General features: G+C 38.2%; 1 protein-coding gene across 7 annotated transcripts in view; it reads left to right on the top strand.

The window, feature by feature from the left end:
* The window catches only part of WDFY3 (WD repeat and FYVE domain containing 3), a 353,725-nt gene that overhangs the window by 289,271 nt on the left and 41,998 nt on the right, over positions 1–22,456 (top strand). For 5 of the 7 annotated variants that reach the window (XM_073637114.1, XM_073637120.1, XM_073637116.1 and 2 more), the window contains 11 exons: positions 3,154–3,336; positions 3,587–3,744; positions 4,144–4,221; positions 5,180–5,407; positions 5,702–5,764; positions 13,139–13,307; positions 13,798–13,961; positions 16,062–16,210; positions 16,362–16,482; positions 19,837–19,922; positions 20,512–20,592. In XM_073637114.1, the coding sequence (XP_073493215.1) occupies positions 3,154–3,336; positions 3,587–3,744; positions 4,144–4,221; positions 5,180–5,407; positions 5,702–5,764; positions 13,139–13,307; positions 13,798–13,961; positions 16,062–16,210; positions 16,362–16,482; positions 19,837–19,922; positions 20,512–20,592 (1,480 nt within the window). The remainder of the gene's footprint in view (positions 1–3,153; positions 3,337–3,586; positions 3,745–4,143; positions 4,222–5,179; positions 5,408–5,701; positions 5,765–13,138; positions 13,308–13,797; positions 13,962–16,061; positions 16,211–16,361; positions 16,483–19,836; positions 19,923–20,511; positions 20,593–22,456) is intronic. The other 2 variants (XM_073637119.1, XM_073637117.1) reach the window with 1 other exon arrangement.

The following is a 22,456-nucleotide window of genomic DNA, read 5'->3' as shown; positions in this document are numbered from 1 at the left end:
CCTGATTTTTTTCCAGGACAAGGTAGTCCTCCATACGGTTCCATCCTTCCTTTCGAAGGTTGTGTCCAACTTCCATCTCAATGAAGAAATTTCGCTACCATCCCTCTGTCCGGTTCCGGTTCATAGAGTGGAAAAGGCTTTCAATATGCTTGACCTTGTCAGGGCATTGCGTATCTATGTGTCTAGCACTGTGCCCTTCCGGAAATCTGATTCTCTTTTCCTCCTTCTGGAAGGTGGCCTCAAGGGTCTGCCAGCTTCTAAAGCTACCCTTGCCAGGAGGATCAGATCCACCATACAAGAGGCCTACCGCCTCAAAAATTCTCCTCTTCCAGTAGGCATTACGGCACACTCTACACGTGCGGTAGGGGCCTCCTGGGCCATTCGGCACCAGGCTTCGGCACAAAAAGTGTGTAAGGCAGCCAACTGGACCAGCCTACACACGTCTACCAATCACTATAGCGTTCATACCCAGTCCTCAGTAGATGCGAGCCTGGGCAGACGTGTTCTGCAGGCGGCAGTACCCTAATTATAGGGACCCGTCTACACAATATTCGTCCATTGCTTCCCACCCAGGGACTGCTTTGGGACGTCCCAAGGTCCTGTGTCCCCCAATGAGGTGACAGAGTAAAGGAGATTTTTGTGTACTCACCGTAAAATCTTTCTCTTAGCCTCTAATTGGGGGACACAGCTCCCACCCTGTTGCCCTTCTGGGCCGTTAAGTTGAGTTCTCATATTGGTTTTCCTGTGAGTTCTTATATAGTTGCCTTTTCATAGGCATGACTATGTTATCTATGTTACGTTCCTCCTACTGCTTTTGCACAAAACTGAAGATGGCTGATGCCGTCCAGGGGTGTATACTGCAGGGGAGGAGCCACAGTTAATCTTTTTCAGATTATGCATAGTGTCGCCTCCTAGTGGACAGCAGCATAACACCCAAGGTCCTGTGTCCCCCAATTAGAGGCTAAGAGAAAGAGATTTTACGATGAGTACACAAAAATCTCCTTTTTTGCACCTTCTGGTTCATCCCCGTCCTTTGCGTATCCAAGAAAACCAGACATATTAAAAATAAACAAAAATCAGATATAACCCAAACCCCATAATAGCCGTACATACTGACAATAAAGAAAACAGCCATTGTTAGTAAGAGATTATGGACCAGATTAAATCTCGCCCAGTAGAAGGGATAAATTGATGTTAAAAGCTCAGTTTAAAGACTTACTATTAATTGTTCAGACTAGTTCATTTTGTTTTATTTTAAAGCTTGATAACTTAACTACTATACTCTCTTTAAAAACTTGAAAAAGGACATGTCTAGTGTTTTAATAATAAAGAAAAATGTATACATGTATATTTAACTATTTAATATTGTTTATTTTACTTTAGTATTAAAATCTGATTAGGATGAAACTGTATTTAGAAAATCACACTTAAAAATATGATCCCAAGGAGAGCCCAACTTGAATCCATGTGCAAATGTAACCAAGAACTCAAGTAACACATATGCCTTTTTTTGAAAATGTTATAACATATTGTTTTTTCAAAATTGCGCATCAAAATTTTGAATTTGACTCCTCCAAAAACAAAATATCAACAGTCTTGTGACATATCAAATTAAAGCCTGTACCTTTCTAAACAAAACGGTGCCTCTTCCATCTCTTTATCTTATTTCTAACCCGAGATATGATAAAAAATGTAAGATCATACAAGTTCAGAATTCTGACTTGTTCAAAACTATAGAAATCTATAAAAAATTAACTAATGAAGATAAAAATTCGAAATTGTTTTTGTAAATCACTGAAGTAGCACTTGAAAAAAAAAATCTGAAACATCGGGTAAAAAAAAATTTAGATTTGGATCACTTGACATGGAACAACCCTAGCGTTTACAACGAAGCTGGGGACTAAAACAACAAATCATTTCAAATTTTAAGTTTTAGGGGGCCTGCCAACAAATGTCCATAAAAAAGATTCTTACGTTATAGGTGGTCAATCAGTAAATATCCATGTAAAAGATTTCTAAGTTATAGGCGGTCTACTAACAGATATCAGTGGAGAGGGTCCACTGACAAATGTACATGAAAACCTATTTTTAAAGCTAAAGGTGGTATAAAAGTCATAAGGAACCTAATGGCAAATGTCCTTGAAAATACATCCTATATTTTAGTCCATGTGCATATTTTCATGAAATTATTTTAAAATTAAAAGGGATTATCTATTACATGTCAATGAAAACTATTTCAAAGTTATAGGTGGCCCACAAACAAATGCCCCTAGAAATGATTGCTAATTCATCAATAGTCCATGCAACAAATGTCAATGTAATGATTTAGAAGATATCAAGGGTCCACCAACAAATGTCCATGGAAATGATTTCTATGTAATATTTGATCTACCAACAAATATCCTTAAAAATGATTTATAAGTTATAGGCCGTCCTAGAAGAAATGGAAATGATTTACAAGATATCGAAGGTTCACCAATAAATGTCATTGAAAAAGATTCTCAAGTTAAAAGTGGTCTACCAACAAATGGCCCTGGAAATTATTTCTATGTCCTTGAAATACATCCTGAAGATATAGTTGAACCACAAATAAATATCAATGAAAATAATTTATAACTTTATAGAGGGTCTACCAATAAATTACAATGAAAATTATTTTGAAGTTTTAGGGGTCAACTGACAAATGTCCCTGGAAATGATTTCTGAGTTATAGGTGGTCCACGAACAAATGTCCCTGGAAATAATTTCTAAGTTATAGGTGGTCCACCAACAAATGTGTATGGAAATGATTTCTATGTCCTTGAAATTGATTCTGAAGATATAGTTGAACCATAAATAAATGTCAATGAAAATAATGTCTAACTTCATAGAGGGTCCACTAATAAATGTCCATGAAAATGTTTTCTAAGTGATAGGGGTTGACTAACAAATGTCCCTGGAAATGATTGTTAAGCTGTAGGTGGTCTACCAACAAATATTCATGAAGACCATTTTTCTATAAGTATGGCTAGTTATCTAAGAAATATGGATGTGTACTAATGTATCAGGCCATCAGAGATGTTTTAAACTCTCATTTCTTTTCTTTTCAGTAAAACTACATTTTATATTGATATCACTCAGAAAGGTATAAAGGGCACTGATTATGTTTTGCAGGGCGTCAGCTCCTTTTAAAAGCGGTCAACAGAGTTTGGATTGAGTTGATTCATAGCAAAAAACAAGTTCTGGAGGATATGTTCAAAGTGACATTTCCTGTCAATGAACGAGGACATGTGGACATTGCTGTTGTCAGGCCATTTATTGAAGAGGCAACGTTACGTGCTTGGCAAAATCATCTTGGTAAGCCATTTCAATGAGATTGAATTTATTTTGTGGAATTGTTTTTATTTTGTTTGAAATCTACCAAAATGTTGTTTCTGAATACTCAGCGCTCCCTTTAACTCCTCCTAGAGTTCTCAGTTCCGACCTTTTCCTGGTCCTGCTGAATTAAATAGCAGGACATTGTGGTTGTGAAGAACATCGCTAATGGATGTTGGTTTCATGTAGACATATTTAAGCTTTACCTTAAAGCTATGGTTTTCTTCAACAGCCTACGAGAAGAAGTGTATCAGCAAAGGGGAAGCGCTGGTCCCAAGCTCTCAGTCTAAATTGTCACGTGTCAGTAGTGGCTTTGGTCTTTCCAAACTAACTGGATCAAGAAGGAACCGTAAGGAAAGTGGTCTCAACAAGCATAACCTCTCCACGCAGGTATTCTTTTAATTGTTACTGATGAGCATCTTTTTCAGTAATATTACTTCTGTTTTGTATTGAGGGGTACCTCTTAGTAAATTTTTCACAATTCTACAGTGTCCTGAACTTTCTTCTATGGTTTGAGAATACAGCATGTGTGCAGCTAGAATTTGTTACGTCTTCTATCATTTTCATCCACTTTAAGAATAGTTTTATATAACAGATATAACTAGTATTTTGGACAACCTAAGATTCATTTTGTAGAATGTACAATCCATATTATCAGCCTCCATTAGCTGAGCCCATGTCGGTGCATTAGTAAATGTTTGCTTAATTGCTTATATGAACCCAGTGAAGCATTTTTGCTCGGTAGCATTGTCAGTAAAGTGCTATGCCTGTATTTATTTTGTTACCAAGGAAATCTCCCAGTGGATATTCACTCACATTGCTGTTGTACGTGACCTTGTGGACATGCAATATAAGGAATACCAAGAGGTAAGGACAAACGTTTTCTTTGCAGAGCAATACTTATGTGGCTATATTGTGTACAGACTGGCTTTTTAAACAGGACATTGACTCAACAACCTTTAGCTCATTATCCTACATGTACTTTGTATACATACATTTTTCTATTTTTATGTATTTTTAGTTATTTATTTTTTTAAAGATTTTTTTCATCTGATTAAGTGTGATAACAGGCTGCAGTTAATATGAACATTATGTACAGTATGTGTGTATGTGTATATATGTATATGCATGAACATGCATATTATCAAGTAAACTAATGAAATTCTCAATATGAGACACATTACCCCCAACTGCAGTATTTCTTGATTAGGAGAAGCATGATTAAGGCCGGGTTCACATTACTCTTTAACCTCACGTAAATGTCTCCATCGCGACTCACGTCTGAAGCCCTGGAAAATTGGATTTGGTTATATTTGCTGACTGGTTCATTGACTGTAGTGATGCAGACACATTGGACAACGTTTTCAGACATATCCGCCTACTTGACGCAGATTCGAAGATGCAGTCAACCACGTCTTGGAACAAATGGACATATTCGGCCCAAATGAATGTCCGACCGAGCACAGAGTGACTTGTCTGCATCATTACGGTCAATGGCTCCATCAGTGCATATTCTTGCGTCCCTTTTTCCAGGGCTTTAGATGTAAGCCCCGACGGAGCCACTGAGGTTAGGGTGAAATGTGATGTGAACATAGCCTTACAAGAGTTCTGTCTTCAGCAATACAATCCTGCTATCTCAGCACATAGCATTGCTATCCTGAATAATGTGCTTTATCATGTAACTTACCCCAGTAAGACCTGCTCCTGTGCAGGTTGTTACAAGGAGATGCAGGTACACAGTAGTGCATTAGTAACTTCTTTTGTGGCAAAAGGTTCCATGTGTTCTGCTTTAATGTATACTTTTCTCTGCTTTTAAAATAAACAGCGTCAACAAAATGCCTTGAAATATGTGACCGAGGAATGGAATCAGATTGAGTATGAACTACTTCGGGAGAGAGGGCTATGGGGACCACCCATCGGCTCCCACCTGGATAAATGGTTGCTGGAGATGACCGAAGGGCCTTGTAGAATGAGAAAGAAAGTTGTGAGGAATGACATGTTCTATATTCACTATCCTTACATTCCTGAAATGGAGCAAGATAGTAACACACTGGTAAGCATCTATATCAGCAGGGGTCCTATCATTGGTCTTTACTATTGTATGTTGCTGTCATTTCTATTAGAGTGGAATTTATTTTATATTTAATGTAAAATACAATATATATCAGTATACTTTAGTTGTCTCTCTTAAGAAGCAAACATTTTAGGAATTGTGTTGCATACAGCATGGAGATCATGAATCTTCTATAATCCCTCTCCTTGTACTGAACTGTTTATCAATAGGATTTAATTATTGCCAGAAGTATAATGTACCTATCTCATGTTAACCCAATACCCAATTTTTTAGTCTGACTTTCCATGTACACTGCCCGAATCATCTGATGGGGTCTTCACGGTATCTCTTGAGCAGGTAAAAACTTAGTAAAGAAGTCTTCTGTACTAAAGAGCATCACTAGAGCATGTTCTAACAAAGCTTTCTGAAGCGTTCATTCAGCCTGCTCTGCGTATGTATAATAACACAACTAGTGCCTTTCACCTTAGTATCCTTGAGTACATGAGTTCCACTCTGAAAATGAGTATAGCATCAATGAGTTTTGTGCCAAGCGATCCAAAACACCTTGCTTGATGCCATCAAATGTGTTTTATTTCTAGTTCTGTAATGTCATTATTTGTATTTTAATGTGGTACAGGATTTAGGATGGTGCCAGATTTACATAATTAAAGGCTTTGTAATGTCAATTAAAAATAAGTGTCATTATACCTAAAATACAAAAATATAAAAGTTACTGGGGAGATCTTTTAATGCTGCTATGCCAGTTTGATGGTATAAATACATAAATACGTTGTCTCTTAACTAAATACCATGTTTATGAAGCCCCTGTGCCACTTTTTTCTGACACTTAGAAATGTATTTAAAATAAATAGTTAAAACTTTATAGCTCTGCCAAGAAAAATATTATTTCAAAAACTTTGAAAACATAATGTCTGGTCCTAATCTCCAAGGGGTTATTCAACTAAAATATATATCTTCAGGTCAGAGAAAAATTGAGAACATACTTTATATTATATCTTGCTATATTAATCACATCTAACTATATACATTTGTGTATATATATGTGTGTATGTATCTATATATATATATATATATATATATATATATATATATATATAATGTGTGTGTATATATATATATATATATATATATATATATATATATATATATATATATATATATATATATATATATATATATATATATATATATATATATATATATATATATATGTGTGTTTGTATATGTATGTTTGTGTGTGTGTGATACACTCCTCAAAATTGCGGAACCAAGAAGGAAAAGTCATGGCGATATAGTAATCACAGGATGGATAAACTTGTTAATGATATGCAAATGAGGAAAATATGGAAACAACATTTTCAAAACTTCACAATTTTTTTTAGAATCAAATCTGAGTGCCACACACAGAAATAAGAGCATTTATACACCTTGGCATGTTATCAATAAGATTATTAATGGCTGTCTGAGTAATAGTTTGTCACAGTGAATGCACTTGGGCATGCGAATCTTCAAGATCCGCTGCTGCTGGCAGCTCCCTTTTCAATTGCCGACCAATGGTGTTCCAGATGTTAGCGATGGGAGGCAAATACGAAGATGCTGCAGGCCATCATAACACATTTAGGCCATGAAAAGATGCTCAAAGTAGCACGTGCAACCTGTGGGACTGTCGAGATCATGTTGAAAAATGGCTGTAATTCCGATTCAATGACAAAATCAATGTAATACTGAGTTGTTAGTGTACCTGGAATGAAGATGGATCCAGCTACCATACATTATGCCAAGCCACACCATAATCCCAGGAGTATGTGAAGTTCCCTTGTGGAGGACTCCTCATGGAATTTCCCATGTAGTCTTTTCGGATTCGGAAAACTGGAGAATAGTGATCCATTCAGTAATGCAAGTGAAATTTGACATCACATACCAAGCCTAAGGCATCAAAAAGTGTCTATACACCATCAGAAGGCATTTGTATGACTTTGAGCTACGAGCCAGACATCCAGTTACAGGTGTTCCATTTATCTCAAGCCACCTTCTCAAAGGCTATCATGGTGCAGAGTAAGATAGCAGTGGAGGCTGGAATAGAGGTCTATCCTCTTCAGCAATAAGTCCTGGACACAATGATAGCCGGAGATTGGTCTGGAGACCACATGGACAATGCCATGAATATACCTTCACGTGTAAAATAATGTACTTCAGTTATCAATGGTTCTCTGATCTGAAGATATCAGTACAGTCACATCAGTGCCACTTTCTGCTAGGGCTTTGTCACAGGAGAGTGTTTCCTGTATTAGCAAGCATATCATTAGTGCAATGTGTATGGGAGATGCAGCTGGCTGGTTCACTTGAGCAACTAAGTCATTCCTCTTCTCTCTTTTAATTCGCTCTGATGGAGAACAAGGCTGGCTTAGATATTGAAATGAGAAGTCAGTCAGCCTCCTCCACACTGAACACTGATCACACATGCCCACAGGAAACTCTGTCCCTTTTTTCACCCAGGCCTACAACTGATATCTATGGATTTGTTGAATCAGTAATAAAACCAGTTAATTGCATATTTTTTTAGATTTGAAGTATAATTAAGTATATTTTTAACTAGCCAACCCTTTTAATTTTTCCTGCTGTTTTCTATTGTCTCTCTCTCCTGCCATCTCATCTCCATGCTATTATTTTTATACATTAATGACTAGAAGGGGCAACTTTGGCTTTCTTATTGTTCTCATCCTATAGGCCAGGGGAGCACAACCATTTTGGTCCAAGGGCCACATTGTCATACTAAAACAATCCCAAGGGCCAAAAAAATAAAGTAATACTTACATGAATACAGCACTAAAACCTCCATCAGTTCATTATTACATCAGCAGAACCACAGTTAGTTCATGAATACATCAGCAGAACCACTATCAGTGCATGAATATAGCAATATAGCACCAGAACCACAATCAGTGCATTAATACAGCACCAGAACCACCATAAGTACATGAATACAGCCCCAGAACCCTCATCAGTATATAAATACATCACCAGAACCATCATCAGTATATAAATACATCACCAGAACCATCATCAGTACATCAATGCAGCACCAAGCTTAGTACAGTGATAAATTGCAATGTCAGGTCAACCCCCATCATATACATTTTTATCACATAAACTTGCAACTTCTAGTATGTCCTTAACATTGGTAAGGGGATACTAGAAGTTATCAGCCATCATCAGACTGTGGACTATACAGAAACCACAGTACTGATTAGGCTAAGTCAGTATCACAAATAAACATTTACATTCAGATACCTTACAGATTATGTCTTCTCTGATTGGAGTTGTTCTCATCCCTTTTGTCTCTATGTAGTACAGATTTCATGATGAGATTTCATGCCCACAACTTGTCTCTGCAGAATTCTCTTTTACTGAATTACAGCTAACACACTGTCCTCCCTTATGAACTTTAGCTGTCTCGCTGTCCTTCCTTACGAACTATGGCTTACACACTGCTGTCCATCATGTTGTCCCTATCTTCATTATCCCTCCATGCTGCTACCTCTCTATACTGTGCCACCTTCGCAAATTTTTCCCTCCTTTGTACATTGTCCCCACCATACTGTGCCTGACACTTAAAGTTCCTACTATCTTTGGCTCCATAGAATTCTTACCTTCCCGCCATCTTCGCTGCCTGTTTCCCACAACAGTGAAGGCAGACCTTATCAAGCTGATGCACATCATATCATGGTGTGGAGCTGATAACTGCACCTCTGCCCCTGTCCTGGCGCTCATGTTTTCAAATGGACTCGTTTCTGAAAGATGCGAGTACAACTGAATGCAGAAAGAAGGGAGCTGACTTTCTACCGGTTCTCCGAGCTGCTGCCAGAAATTCTTTGGTGGGCTACAAGTTGTGCAGGTGTGCTGTAGGCACTTATTTTTTCTCAAATCTTTTTGAGAAGACTTTTGTTAAGGTCAGGATCTTAGCTACTATAACAGACTTCATCTCATTTCAGTAGAACATTGATAATCATTTCTTTGCCAGCAATAGCTTTGCATTGTGGTAAGCTAGTGCTGAACCTTTGCCACATGGAGCCACACACTCACTGTGCCTAATGAGAAATCTAGCCTTTATTACCTGCAATGATGCCACTTACTACGTTGTAGCCCACCACTGTATTGTATTTTTTCTAGAACTATCCTATCTCAACACTATTGATATAAGAAGCAAGAAACTATCAGATAATAATGTTATGGCGTTAATAGTTTAATAGTTTTGACCAACACAAAATGGCATCTAACATCATTTTTTCTAAATATAAATTTTAACATTATATACATTGCATTTGTTACAATCAGTTCTTGTAAAATCCTAGCTCTGAATCGAGTACTCTCACTGCAATGTAATATGTGTGTGATTGCTAGCGCCTGGGGCAAGGCAATTGTTTCACTCCCTAATCCACTAATATCTCCTGAATGCCCACTTAAAAAAGTAATCTCACTTTAAAACAAATTAAAAAGTAATGATACCCCTGAGTGCTCCAAAAGGAGTAATACCAACGTTGTGCCACCCCCATAAATTAGTAAAATTTATATGGGCCTATTCCGAGAAATGGAGTTTTCTTCTTCTCTAGACACAATGTGGACTGGCAAAAGGCTTTTCAGTCCTGTGATTTTCTTGCATTGCCTATGCCTTGACACTGACGTCTTGTAGGCCACCACAAGGATCCAACTGCATTGAAGCCAATACATTTCAAGGTGGCACTCAATCAGGTCTTCAATGCTCATAACTCCGCTTTTTAATATTTTGCAGAAGTAAAGAGTGTTGTGCCTGGGGCGACCCTCCTGTGCCCCTGCCACTCTATGACACTTGCCCCGTGTCACCATTTCTGATAAATATTAACAAATTTTAATGTTGTCCTTATTGGTTGTAATATATACTAGGTAATGATGTAAAGTCCCATTACATTAACCACTGCCATACCTTCTGCTCTGAAGAAATTACAATATGTAGGGAGAATATAAGCCGAGGGTACAATGCCTTTAAGTATGAATGTTGGCGATAACCACAATCGTAATTCAGTGCATTTTATGTTCATTTTCAAGGATGTGGGAAGTATTTCTCTCAGCTTCTGCATGAGCTAACTGCTAGCCTGAGCACTTAGTCTAGAGCCGGGGGCTAAAATACTGTTTGTTTCCAGAGTTTGATTAGATGGTTTTTATTTGATGCCGCCATGCCAAACGTGCCAAGATGACCGACTATGGAAACCAGCAAGTTCCAGTTTACAACAAGGCGTTACATTACTCAGTGCTGAGAACTTCTGATCAGAACGATCCCTATATTTGAGGCATTCACATGGTTTGTTAATCAGATATAATGAGACATTTTATAGGGGTCCTATATTTGTCATTAAATTATTTTTTTTGGTGTATATTTTTGCCATAAAGTGTGCTACACTGATAGTCATGGGAAACACAAGCGCAGGTTAGACAGTCCATTGCTCTGGTTGGACTTATTGCAGTGCACAGATATCTTTATTATTATAGCGCCATTTATTCCATGGCGCTTTACATGTGAAAAGGGGTACACATAATAAAAAAACAAGTACAATAATCTTGAACAAAGCGAGTCAGCGACTGGTACAGGAGAGGAGAGGACCATGCCCTCGAGGTCTCACAGTCTCCAAGGGATGGGTGAGGATACAGTAGGTGAGGATAGAGCTGGTCGTGCAGTGGTATAGTGGAGCAGTGGTTACTGCAGGTTGTAGCCTTGTCGGAAGAGGTGGGTCTTCAGGTTCCTTTTGAAAGTTTCCACGGTAGGCGAGAGTCTGATCTGTTGGGTTGGAGAGTTCCAGAGTAGGGGGGATGCACGAGAGAAATCTTTTATGCGATTGTAGGAAGAGGAGATAAGAGGTGAATAGAGAAGGAGATCTTGTGAGGATTGAGGGTCGCCTGTTGGTAAGTAGCGGGAGACTATCTTCTCTAAGTTCATACAGAACGCAGGACAGGTACAATCATGGAAGGTATCGCACATAAAGCTTGGGTAATCAAAACCTTAGTATCACATAACCAATGAGCCCTGCTCTGAAGATGCACATTGTACATTTATTCCCTCCTTTTCTGGATATAAATAATGAGATCAGTATGAACATACAGTGTCCATTTTAGGACATGATCAGATATCAAAATCAAACATCAGAATGATGAGGCTAAATACCCTGTTTGAGAACTAATTCTGACGAGTGACTTTTACAACTGTAATAATAATAATAATAATAAAAAAAAAAGTAACTGTTCGCTGATGGGACTTGAACCCAAAATTCTATGTCCCAAAACCAGTGCACTAACCACTGAACTATAAACTCAGTTGTAAAAACCTAGGAGTTCTATTTGGTTATATGATTTTCAGTGCAAACTTGTCTAAAACTCATTGGGACTTATGCACAGACTACAAGCAAGCCAAATTCAAATGATGTTTGATTTTGATGTGCGAGTCTGATGTGTGACTTTCTTCAAACATCAGAATCACAATGACTTTGTCACCCTGAGTATTTTCTTGGTTGATCTCATAAGACAATAAAAGCTATCAGTTAGTATCACATGATTGGATAGCTTAATGGTAAGGCATCAGTCTCTGAAGCTACAGTGTTAAGAGTTCAAATCTTGATAGGAATAAGATTTTTTTTTTTTTTTTTAAATTATGACTATTTAACACACAAACTACAGGGGTGTTTTACTTTTAATATCTGACACACTGTCATCCTGATGTGTTAAGAGTTTCAGACACGCTGTCTATTTGCATGGTAAATTACATAGCCAAAGTAAATTGGGAGGCAATAATTTACTACATATCTATTTCCAAGTGACTTTATATTTGCATAATTTCTTAAAGGGGTCTAATGATAAAATGTCTTTATTGTAAATTTTTATTTCCATCCACCCAAGTACTGGCAGTAAACTCCAAATTTACTTTTGCTATGTAATTTAGCATGCAAATATACAGCGTGTCTGAAACTCTTAACACATCAGGATGACAATCAGAGTGTCAGATATTAAAAGTAAAACACCCCTGTAGTTTGTGTGCTAAATAGGCATAATAAAAAAAAAAAATCTTATTCCTATCAGGTTTTGAACTCTAACACTGTAGTTTCAGAGACTGATGCCTTAACATTGCGCTATCCAGTCAAGTGATATTATCTGATAGCTTTTCTTGTCTTGTGAGATAAACCATGAAAATACTCAGGGTGACTAAAAGTCATTGTGATTCTGATGTTTGAAGAAAGTCACACATCAGACTCACACATCAAAATCAAACATCATTTGAATTTGGCTTGCTTGTAGTCTGTGCATAAGACCCAATGACTTTTAGACAAGTTTGCCCTGAAAATCATATAACCAAATAGAACTCCTAGGTTTTTACAACTGGGTTTATAGCTCAGTGGTTAGTGCACTGGCATTGGGATGCAGAATTTTGGGTTCAAGTCCCATCAGCGAACAGTTACTTTTTTTTTTTATTATTATTATTACAGTTGTCAAAGTCACTTGTCAGAATCACTTGTCAGAATCACTTGTCAGAATCAGTTCTCAGACAGGGTATTTAGCCTCAAACTGACATCATTCTGATGTTTGATTTTGATATCTGATCATGTCCTAAAATGGACACTGTATGAACAGAATATTGTACCATGTAGACTTCAATATATGTTTCCTTTTTTGTTATTATGTACAACACAGAAACCTGCGCGTTACCGTCGTGCCATTAGCTATGACAGTAAAGATTATTACATGCGCCTAATGCCGGGAAACCCAGCAGTGTTTCAGGATACGGTAGAGGAAAGCTCGGAAGGGGAAGCTGCCCAACACGAGCCAGAACATGGAGAAGACACCATTGCCAGAGTGAAAGGTAACGTAACTAGCATTACACTCTATAGGACTCTACAACTCATCAGGTCTTTTCCTGGAAAACTACCTAAAAATGTTAAAAGTAGGCACTGGATAGTTACTATATGAATATTAAGGACAGGATTGACTGCCATGATAAGCGCGAGGTGAGGTGTTCAGGGTTTTTCTCTCCATGGTTAGTGATGTATTGACCTGTAACGGTTGCCCATAGGCTCCTAAAGTGTTGATAGTGATTACTGATTATACACTTATAAACTTTCCAGTATTATACATTGATTCCATGCATAAACCATTAATATGTGATTGGTGGAAGTCTACCCCACTGATCAGCATCTGTACTGTTAGACAGGACAATGAAGAAACAAAGTACAAATTCACTGTAAATTTACAATTAAAATGAAGTGGGACTTCTATGACAAATGCCCTGTTTTGCCGCAGCATGCCCCTATTTTTTCCACCCAAGAACACAAAAAATATCATGATTGTTTCAGGCCTTGTGAAAGCACCTCTGAAACGATCAAGATCAGCTCCTGATGGAGGAGAAGATGAGAACCAAGAGCTCTTACAAGACCAGCTAAGTGAAGGCTCTTCCATAGATGAAGATGAGAAGATGGACAGTACTACACTTCTGAGACTTCTTGAGGAAGGAGAGAAAGTAAGTGAATAACTCTGGAATTTAATAAGTGGACTCCACAGCACAAATGTGAATAGATCCGAACACAATGGAAATCTGTCAGCAAGTTTTTGTTATTTAATCTGAGAGCAGCATAATGTAGGGGCAAAGACCCCGATTCCAGGGTTGTCACTTACTGAGGTGCTTGTTGTAGTTTCAATAAAATCAGTGTTTTATCAGCAGGAGATTATCACTAGAGGACTAGTAAACCTGCTGCCATGTCGTCCTACGTTATTCTTGAGTTCTGTATCCGCCCCCACCATTGATTGACAGCTTTCTTTTTACACTGTACCTTTTCTAATCAATGGTGTGGGTGGATACAGAGTTCAGCATTCTGAGAACTGCTAGATCCAATGCAGAGAAAACAGTGAATTTATCAAAACTTCTCCAAGCAGACCTGTGAATGACACATCACTGGAATCTGTCTCTCTGTCTCTACATGATGCTGATCTCAGAACACTTAGCAAAAACCTGGTGACAGATTCCCTTTAATTAGAGTCTGTCACCAGGTTTTTACTAACCCATCTGAGAGCAGCACGATTTAGGAGAAAAGATCCTGATCCAGCAATGTATCATTTACTGGGCTGTTTTCTGTCACTTTGATGAAATCACAGGTTTACTATCACATATCTACTAGTTCTCTAAATGCTGAGCTCTGTATAGGCCGCCCACACTACTGATTGGCAGCCTTCTGCCTATGCACAGTGTACACAGAAAGCTGCCAATCAGTGGTGGGGGCAGGGTTATACAGTGCGTGAACATAAATCCTCTAAAAACCAAATTTATTAGTTTACTATTAAAAAACCCCAAATAATCCCATGTGATAAGGAAAATCTAATTCTGTCACAAACTGTGACTAGACAAGGTAGGAGAGAGAATATAAAAAAACAGCAACTCAACGGGATTCAGATATACCCAAATGATGCAAGTTATGGACAATATACTTAAATTTGCCCTGTTGATAGCCTGAAAAGATCCTGCCTGGCGTGGGGGTTGGCAACCTAGATACGATTTTGGCGCCCTAGTTCCTGGGCGGCTGTCCCTCACTTACCCTGTTATGCCCTATGGAGTGAGCTATACACAGGAATGAGTCACTGCCTGCTCTAATACATTGTACAAACTATTTATAATTGAACAGATAAGTAAGACATGATAAACAAGCTTATCTCTTAAAGGGGTATTCCCATCTCCAAGAGCCTATCCCAATATGTAGTAGGTGTAATAATAGTAATATTAGCAAATATCTCCAATTAGTATAGTATTTTTGATTCGCCAGCTCTCTTACCTCATATGCAGGCATCGCAGGACCTTAGGTATCCATGGTTACGACCACTAGCAACTAGTTAACTAACTGTGACTTTATCAGTGGACGTAACCATGGATACCTAAGGTCCTGCAATGCCTGCACTTGAGGAAAGAGACATAGCGAATCAGAAAAACTATACTACATTTCTAATTGTCGGTATTTTCTAATATTATTATTATTATTACTACACTTACTACATATTGGGATAGGATCTTGGAGATGGGAATACCCCTTTAAGTCTGGAAGCTCCCTCAACGCGTTCCCCCATCCTGTCAGTTCATCAGGAGGCAAGATATTGGAGTGTCCAGAGAAGATCAAAGATGCAGTGGATGATGGCAGGCTGTGACAGAGCTCATGAATATGGAGGACTACATTTCAGCAGGTTTACTAGTCCTCCATTGATAATCTCCTGGTGTTATAACAGTGATTTTATCATAAACTACAACAAGCTATTGCTAGAATCAGTGTCTGTGTCTCTACATTTTGCTGCTCTTAGATTAGTTGGGAAAAACCTGGCGACAGATTCCCTTCAACTGTAATAATATTTAATGAAGTTCAGTTTTTTCTTTTTCTTCTTACACATAAGATCAGTGTATCTTCTGCACTTTCTAATACCATTGCACCACCTATTGGTGGAGATGTCATAATGAAAATATTGTGCCAGTTTGCTATATGAGAAAAATAATTTATTCTTCGTCGTTCTGTAGTTTAGTTTGTTCCCAATACTTAATGAAAGTTCTATTGTTTGCTTACCATGTCTTATAAATGAATTTCAGATTCAGCACATGTACCGCAGTGCAAGGGTTCAGGGCCTAGACACTGGTGAAGGGCTCCTGCTGTTTGGCAAAGAACACTTCTATGTTGTTGATGGGTTCACACTGACCGCCAACCGGGAAATTCGGGATATTGAGACTCTACCAGTGAAGTAAGTGGCTCTCTCACCATCTAAAGACAAAGTGGAGATCTACCATCATTGTAAGGTGGCTCCATGCTTACATGGTTTATGCAGCATGAGCTATATGATGCATATTTTCGGAGTTGTCATTTAATTGCTTTTAATGGCATTTTTCTTCTAGTATGCATGAGCCAATTATTCCTCGTGGAGCAAGGCAGGGTCCCAGCCAACTGAGGAGAACTTGCAGCATCTTTGCCTACGAAGATATCAAAGAAGTTCATAAACGGAGATATCTATTACAGGTAGAGTTAGAACAGATTCAGACGTGCAGCTATGGCTGAACATGATTTATCTATGACTGCTAACATATTATAAGCCTTGATTGGGGGAGTCATGGAAAAATCAGTGCTCTGAAATGACAGATCATCACCATAAAAAAAAAAATCCTCTTTGATTATTTTATATTGTAATGTGAAAAAATAGGAAAAAAATAAATATCTTCGACATGGTTGACTTGTGGAAACTAATGTATATAATATATTAGTAAGTACAGTATATTTACTACAGGATCTGCAACAGTAGATTTCTGGCGCACCAGTGCATAAGGGGTAACCCAGCGTGTCAGTGTTTGGCTAACCCGCAGGTTTTTCTGTTCTCAATGTATGGGTATAAGGATTTTTTTACATTTTTATTTTTCCACGGTGCAGACATTTACATGTCAGGGAACTTCAGATTTTATGTGGACTTAAATGTGTGCTTCTAAATTCACCTAAAGCTCTGATTGTGTATACGCACCCTGAGGGTAGGGTCACACGACCGTTTTCTCCACATCCGAGAAAAACGGGCTGATTATTCTGATCAGACTTGGATTAAACTTTGATCAGCGTAGTTTCCGTTTTTCTCAGATGTGGAAAAGAAAAAAAAATGCAATCCGATGTTTTTCACAAACCCATAGATTCTGACATTTGGATCAAAATCAGACATTTCTCCAATTTTATTCCGCCCCATAGAATATCATAGGTACCAGTGCTATCTGTGAAAACCACGGATAGCACTCGTCTCAGAAAATCGATTGTGTGCACGAGTCCTATGGCCTCAATTAATCACTTAAGATTTTTTTTTAAGCCCGTTTTATCTTTTTTTGTCTTGTGGTATCCACTAACGTTCCTTGCTCCAAATTCATGAATGAATTTTGTGCAAAATCAAAAATTTTTCTCTTTAACCCGTCTTGCAACTTTTTCATGGAAAAAGTCACCTGTTCCACTAAAGTGTCACAAAGATTGTGTTCATATTTCATGCATACATAAAATCACTCCAGGGGAGAACTCGAGTAAATTTGCAACCAAATTTTTTGCAACTTTTTGAAAAATAATTAACCAGGATAAAAAACGTAAACTCCATCCAAAATGGTCAAAAAAAAAAAATAGATGAACACATAAAAAGGTGACAAATGTAAAGAAAAATATGTTGCAATCAATAAAAAAAATGCACAAAATTTCATGCATGCATAAAATCACTACAGGGGAGGACCAGAGTACATTTGCAACAAATTTTGCAACTTTTTGAAAAGTTGCAAATGATTAACCTGGATAATTTATTTGGAAACCCTAAACTCTGCCCAAAATGGCAGACATCAAAAATCATAATCAAACACATAAAAAATTGACTTAAAAAAAAGGTGCAAATACAATAATGAATTGAGCCCTAACTGTTTTTTACATCATGTCAGTGTCTGGGGTAAAGAAAATTGGCATGATGCAAACCAGCAGAGTAAGCTTTGTATCCCCAAAGAAGTAATATGTGGAAGTTTGCATTGTTCAATATTGGTTTAATACTAATAATATATGTATATTAATCGCTGCCTCCTGGGCATTTTTTGACAGCAATACATGACTTGGCTTTATTGCAGTACACATGTAAGTGTTACATACTGTATGCTGACACTCGGCTGACAGCTGCACATATTTGTTGCCCCTATTAATATATATGTTATTACTCATTGGCTGTTAGCCATCATTGACCAGCTGTCCATTCTCAGAGTCAGACTGCACGTGGTTATGTGCCTTATGAATATTTAGGGCTTGTTCATAGAAAGGTTTTACGGTTGTACTGCAAATCTATGTACTGCTTAAATGGAATCTGTCACCAGGTTTTTGCTAACCCATCTCAGAGTAACATGTTGTAAGGTCAGAGACCCAAATCCCAGCGATGTATCACTTACTGGGCTGGTTACAGTAGTTTTTTTTTTTTTATATAAAATCACTGTTTATCTGCTGCAGATCTAGCAGTTCTCTGAATGCTGATCCCTATATAACCCCACCCACACCACTGATTGGCAGCTTATTGTGTACACTGTGCATAGGCAGAATGGTGGGGGTGGGGTTACAATGCACTCATGAATATGGAGAACGACATGGCTTTAGATTTACTAGTCTTGTAGTGATAATCTCCTGCTGATAACATAATGGTTTTATCAAAACTACAGCAAGCAGCCTAGTAAGTGACACCTCACTGGAATCGGGGGTCTCTGCCACATAATCCGAGCATCATGATATAGAGGCAAAAACCTGCTGACAGATTTTTTTTTTTTTAATTAATGTATATCCTAAAATATATCCATAGTATAGGACGTATAGTTTCAGAAAAACTGATGTCCTTTTGTGAGGTAGGCATCATTTGTCAAAAAAGGAATGTTGACAAATGACCAGGAACAATCAAGGCAGAGGATACCTTATAGTAAAACTTTAAGTGACCCACCAAGGTAGCACTGGTCCATGTCAGCACTCCATAATATCTTGGGACAGGATAAATAAATGATTTACTAACTTTCCATGTTTTAGAGGATGGGAGCGAGGTGAGACCCTCATGTCCATCACAGTGTACTAACATTATAGGAAAGTGAGAGCGAGGGTGGTGGAGTAGGGCCTTGCTGAGCTTCTGAACATCCTTAAACCAACCATAGATAGTATGGTATTAATCCCTGAAGTTACCAAAAGGTGTCGGCATATAATAGAATCATGGATCACCTGCTCTTAAGCGGTTTTAAAGACCACAAATGTTAGATAAGTTCTCCAAAAAAAGGTTTTTCAAACATGGAAAACTTTTTTACAGATCAAGGATCTGATCGTTCCAGTAGGCCACCAGAATAGCAGGAAGATGGAAAACGGGAGATGGCTTAACCTCCTTGTTTGGTGACAGCGCTGGATTGGGGATATTGGGCCTACTACAGATTATAATTGTGGGATGGGCAATAAAACCTCTTCACAATATCTTTGATGCTGCCATGTAGGTACATAAACCAGGGCATGTCAAATGGCTGGTGTTGCAGCATAGACTAGTTACGGTCTCCTCTCTGCTAGTACACACTCTCCGCTTTGATTGTTGCTCTGTCTGACATGCAGCCCGACAGCTGCACATGCAGATCAAGGCTCAGTGGGCTAGCAGTGAAGATACTGTGGCTAGTTCCCCTGCAGCACCTCCAAGATGACTGGAGGAGTGAGCACGGTTCTTTTGAAAGTACATTTTCTCTATCATACCAATGATTTAACCAGGAGCATGATTGTATGACCAATGTCTAGATACCGACATGACACTGACACGTTCACATCAGATCTGTGCAGTCAAACTATGCTACTTTTTAATTTGTCTCATTGTAGCCAATTGCTGTTGAAGTCTTTTCAGCTGATGGACGCAATTATTTACTGGCTTTTCAAAAGGGAGTTCGGAACAAAGTTTACCAGAGGTGAGTCTGAACAGCCATGAAATAAAGCATTTGATTCTTGTCAGGCACAATATGAATCTTGTATTGTTCGTGTGCTTTGGGCAGTAGCAATCTGCTAAAATTTTAGGCTTATCAGCCCCCCATGTAGCTGGTGCTGCCACTTGTTGGTACTGGAGGAGAGTATTCCCTTTTTTATAGTGAACTTTAAAAGCCGCCGGGGACCGAGGTGCACTGTAGACTAGTTGGACAGGCAAGTCCCTGGCTGTATCTCCTGCCCTCTCCTCTGGAGTGACAGTTCACTCAGTTCATACAAGCACTCATGTACTGACCTCTTACGCAAGGTAAATGGGCGGGAGAAGGTGTCGGGAAATTACATAGTCAGCCATACGGGTCGGTCTCTGACTGCTTTCAAACTATGTTTTTTCTGAAATCATATGGCAAGTATCTGATACATGCTGCACCTAGATCGGGCAGCATGTGTCAGCTGTCAGGTTCCGTTTGATATAGAAATGTACAAGTAAAGCACATAATTGGTGGCCATTCTAATGCTGGTGAAATGGATGACTTTTAACATACAACTAATCTGGTCCCTTTTTTTCCCACAACGCAGGTTTTTGGCAGTGGTGCCATCTTTGACTGACAGCTCCGAGTCCGTTTCAGGGCAGCGTCCGAATACCAGTGTGGAGCAAGGGTAATATATTTGTTCGTGCCCTTTTATACTATGTAAACATTGCACATTAATATGAGTAATATTACAGATAAAACATCACTGATTACATTATAAAGCTGTATTCTATTATTCACTTCACTGTTATCTCTTACTATGTTACTATCTGACCCTAACAAGAGATTCTTATAGTCCCCAATCAGATTCCAGCTCTTATTCTTCAAAGGCTTTTTGGGATATAAAAACTAGAACCTGATTGGGTGCGTTTGTTGCAATTGACAACTGTTCCACTTTTTCTGTGTACTACCGAGTGCTGCTAGAATTAATAAATCTGTGTTTTAGGCTATGTGTTTCTTGTGTTGGAGGCTCTTTTTTTTAGAGACAAACAGACAGCTACCGGGTATTCTTGGGACTGTATCATTTTATATATAGATATAGATAGATAGATATATAGATAGATATAGTGTGTCTATATATAGATATATACAGTTGTGCTAAAAAATTTACGTACCCCGGCAGAATTTTTCCTTTTTTGGCCTTATTTCAGAGAATATGAATGATAACAAAAAACTTTTTTCTCCACTCATGGTTATTGGTTGGGTGAAGCCATTTATTGTCAAACTACTGTGTCTTCTCTTTTTAAATCTTAATGACAACCAAAAACATCCAAATGATCCTGATCAAAAGTTCACATACCCTGGTGATTTTGGCCTGATAACATGCACAGAATTTGACACAAATGGGTTTGAATGGCTGCTAAAGGTAACATCCTCACCTGTGACCTGTTTGCTTGTTATCAGTATGTGTGCATAAAAGCTGAGTGAGTTTCTGGGATCCAGACAGACTCTTGCATCTTTCATCCATCCACTGATGCTTCTGGATTGTGAGTCATGGGGAAAGCAAAAAGAATTGTCAATGGATCTGTACTATATAACACAGGAAAGGGATACAAAAAAATACGAAGGAATTGATAATTCCAGTCAACAGCGTTCAAACTGTGATTAACAAATGGAAAATCAGGGACCCTGTAAAAACCAAATCACGGTCAGGTAGGCTAGCAAAAATTTCGGCCACAACTGCCAGGAAAATTGTTCTGGATGCAAAGAAAAACCCACAAATAACATCAGCTGAAATTCAGGACTCTCTGAAAACTAGCGGTGTGGCTGTTACAAGATGCACAATAAGGAGGCACTTGAAGAAAATTGGGCTGCATGGTCGAGTCACCAGTAGAAAGTCATTACTGCGCAAATGCCACAAAGTATCTCACCTACAATATGCCAAACAGCACAGAGACAAGCCTCAAAACTTCTGGAACAAGGTAATTTGGAGTGATGAGACCAAAATTTAACTTTTTGGCCACAACCATAAACGTTACATTTGGAGAGAGGTCAACAAGACCTATGATGAAAGGAACACTATTCCTACAGTAAAGCACGGAGGTGGATCGCTGATGTTTTGGGGATGTGTGAGCTACAAAGGCACAGGAAACTTGGTAAAAGTTGAAGGAAAGATGGTCTGTACTGTATATCTATCTATCTATCTATCTATCTATCTATCTATCTATATATATATATATATATATATATATATATATATATATATATATATACACAGTACAGACCAAAAGTTTAGACACACCTTCTCATTTAAAGATTTTTCTGTATTTTCATGACTATGAAAATTGTACATTCACACTGAAGGCATCAAAACTATGAATTAACACATGTGGAATTATATACTTAACAAAAAAGTGTGAAACAACTGAAAATATATCTTATATTCTAGGTTCTTCAAAGTAGACACCTTTTGCTTTGATGACTTCTTTGCACACTCTTGGCATTGTCTTGATGAGCTTCAAGAGGTAGTCACTTCACAGGTGTGCCCTGTC

This window comes from Phyllobates terribilis, unplaced genomic scaffold (assembly GCF_046119375.1).
Source record: "Phyllobates terribilis strain yellow unplaced genomic scaffold, ASM4611937v1 Scaffold_1__5_contigs__length_1240528914, whole genome shotgun sequence".
NCBI lineage: Eukaryota > Metazoa > Chordata > Amphibia > Anura > Dendrobatidae > Phyllobates > Phyllobates terribilis.
This window is presented reverse-complemented; position numbering and strand designations above follow the sequence as displayed.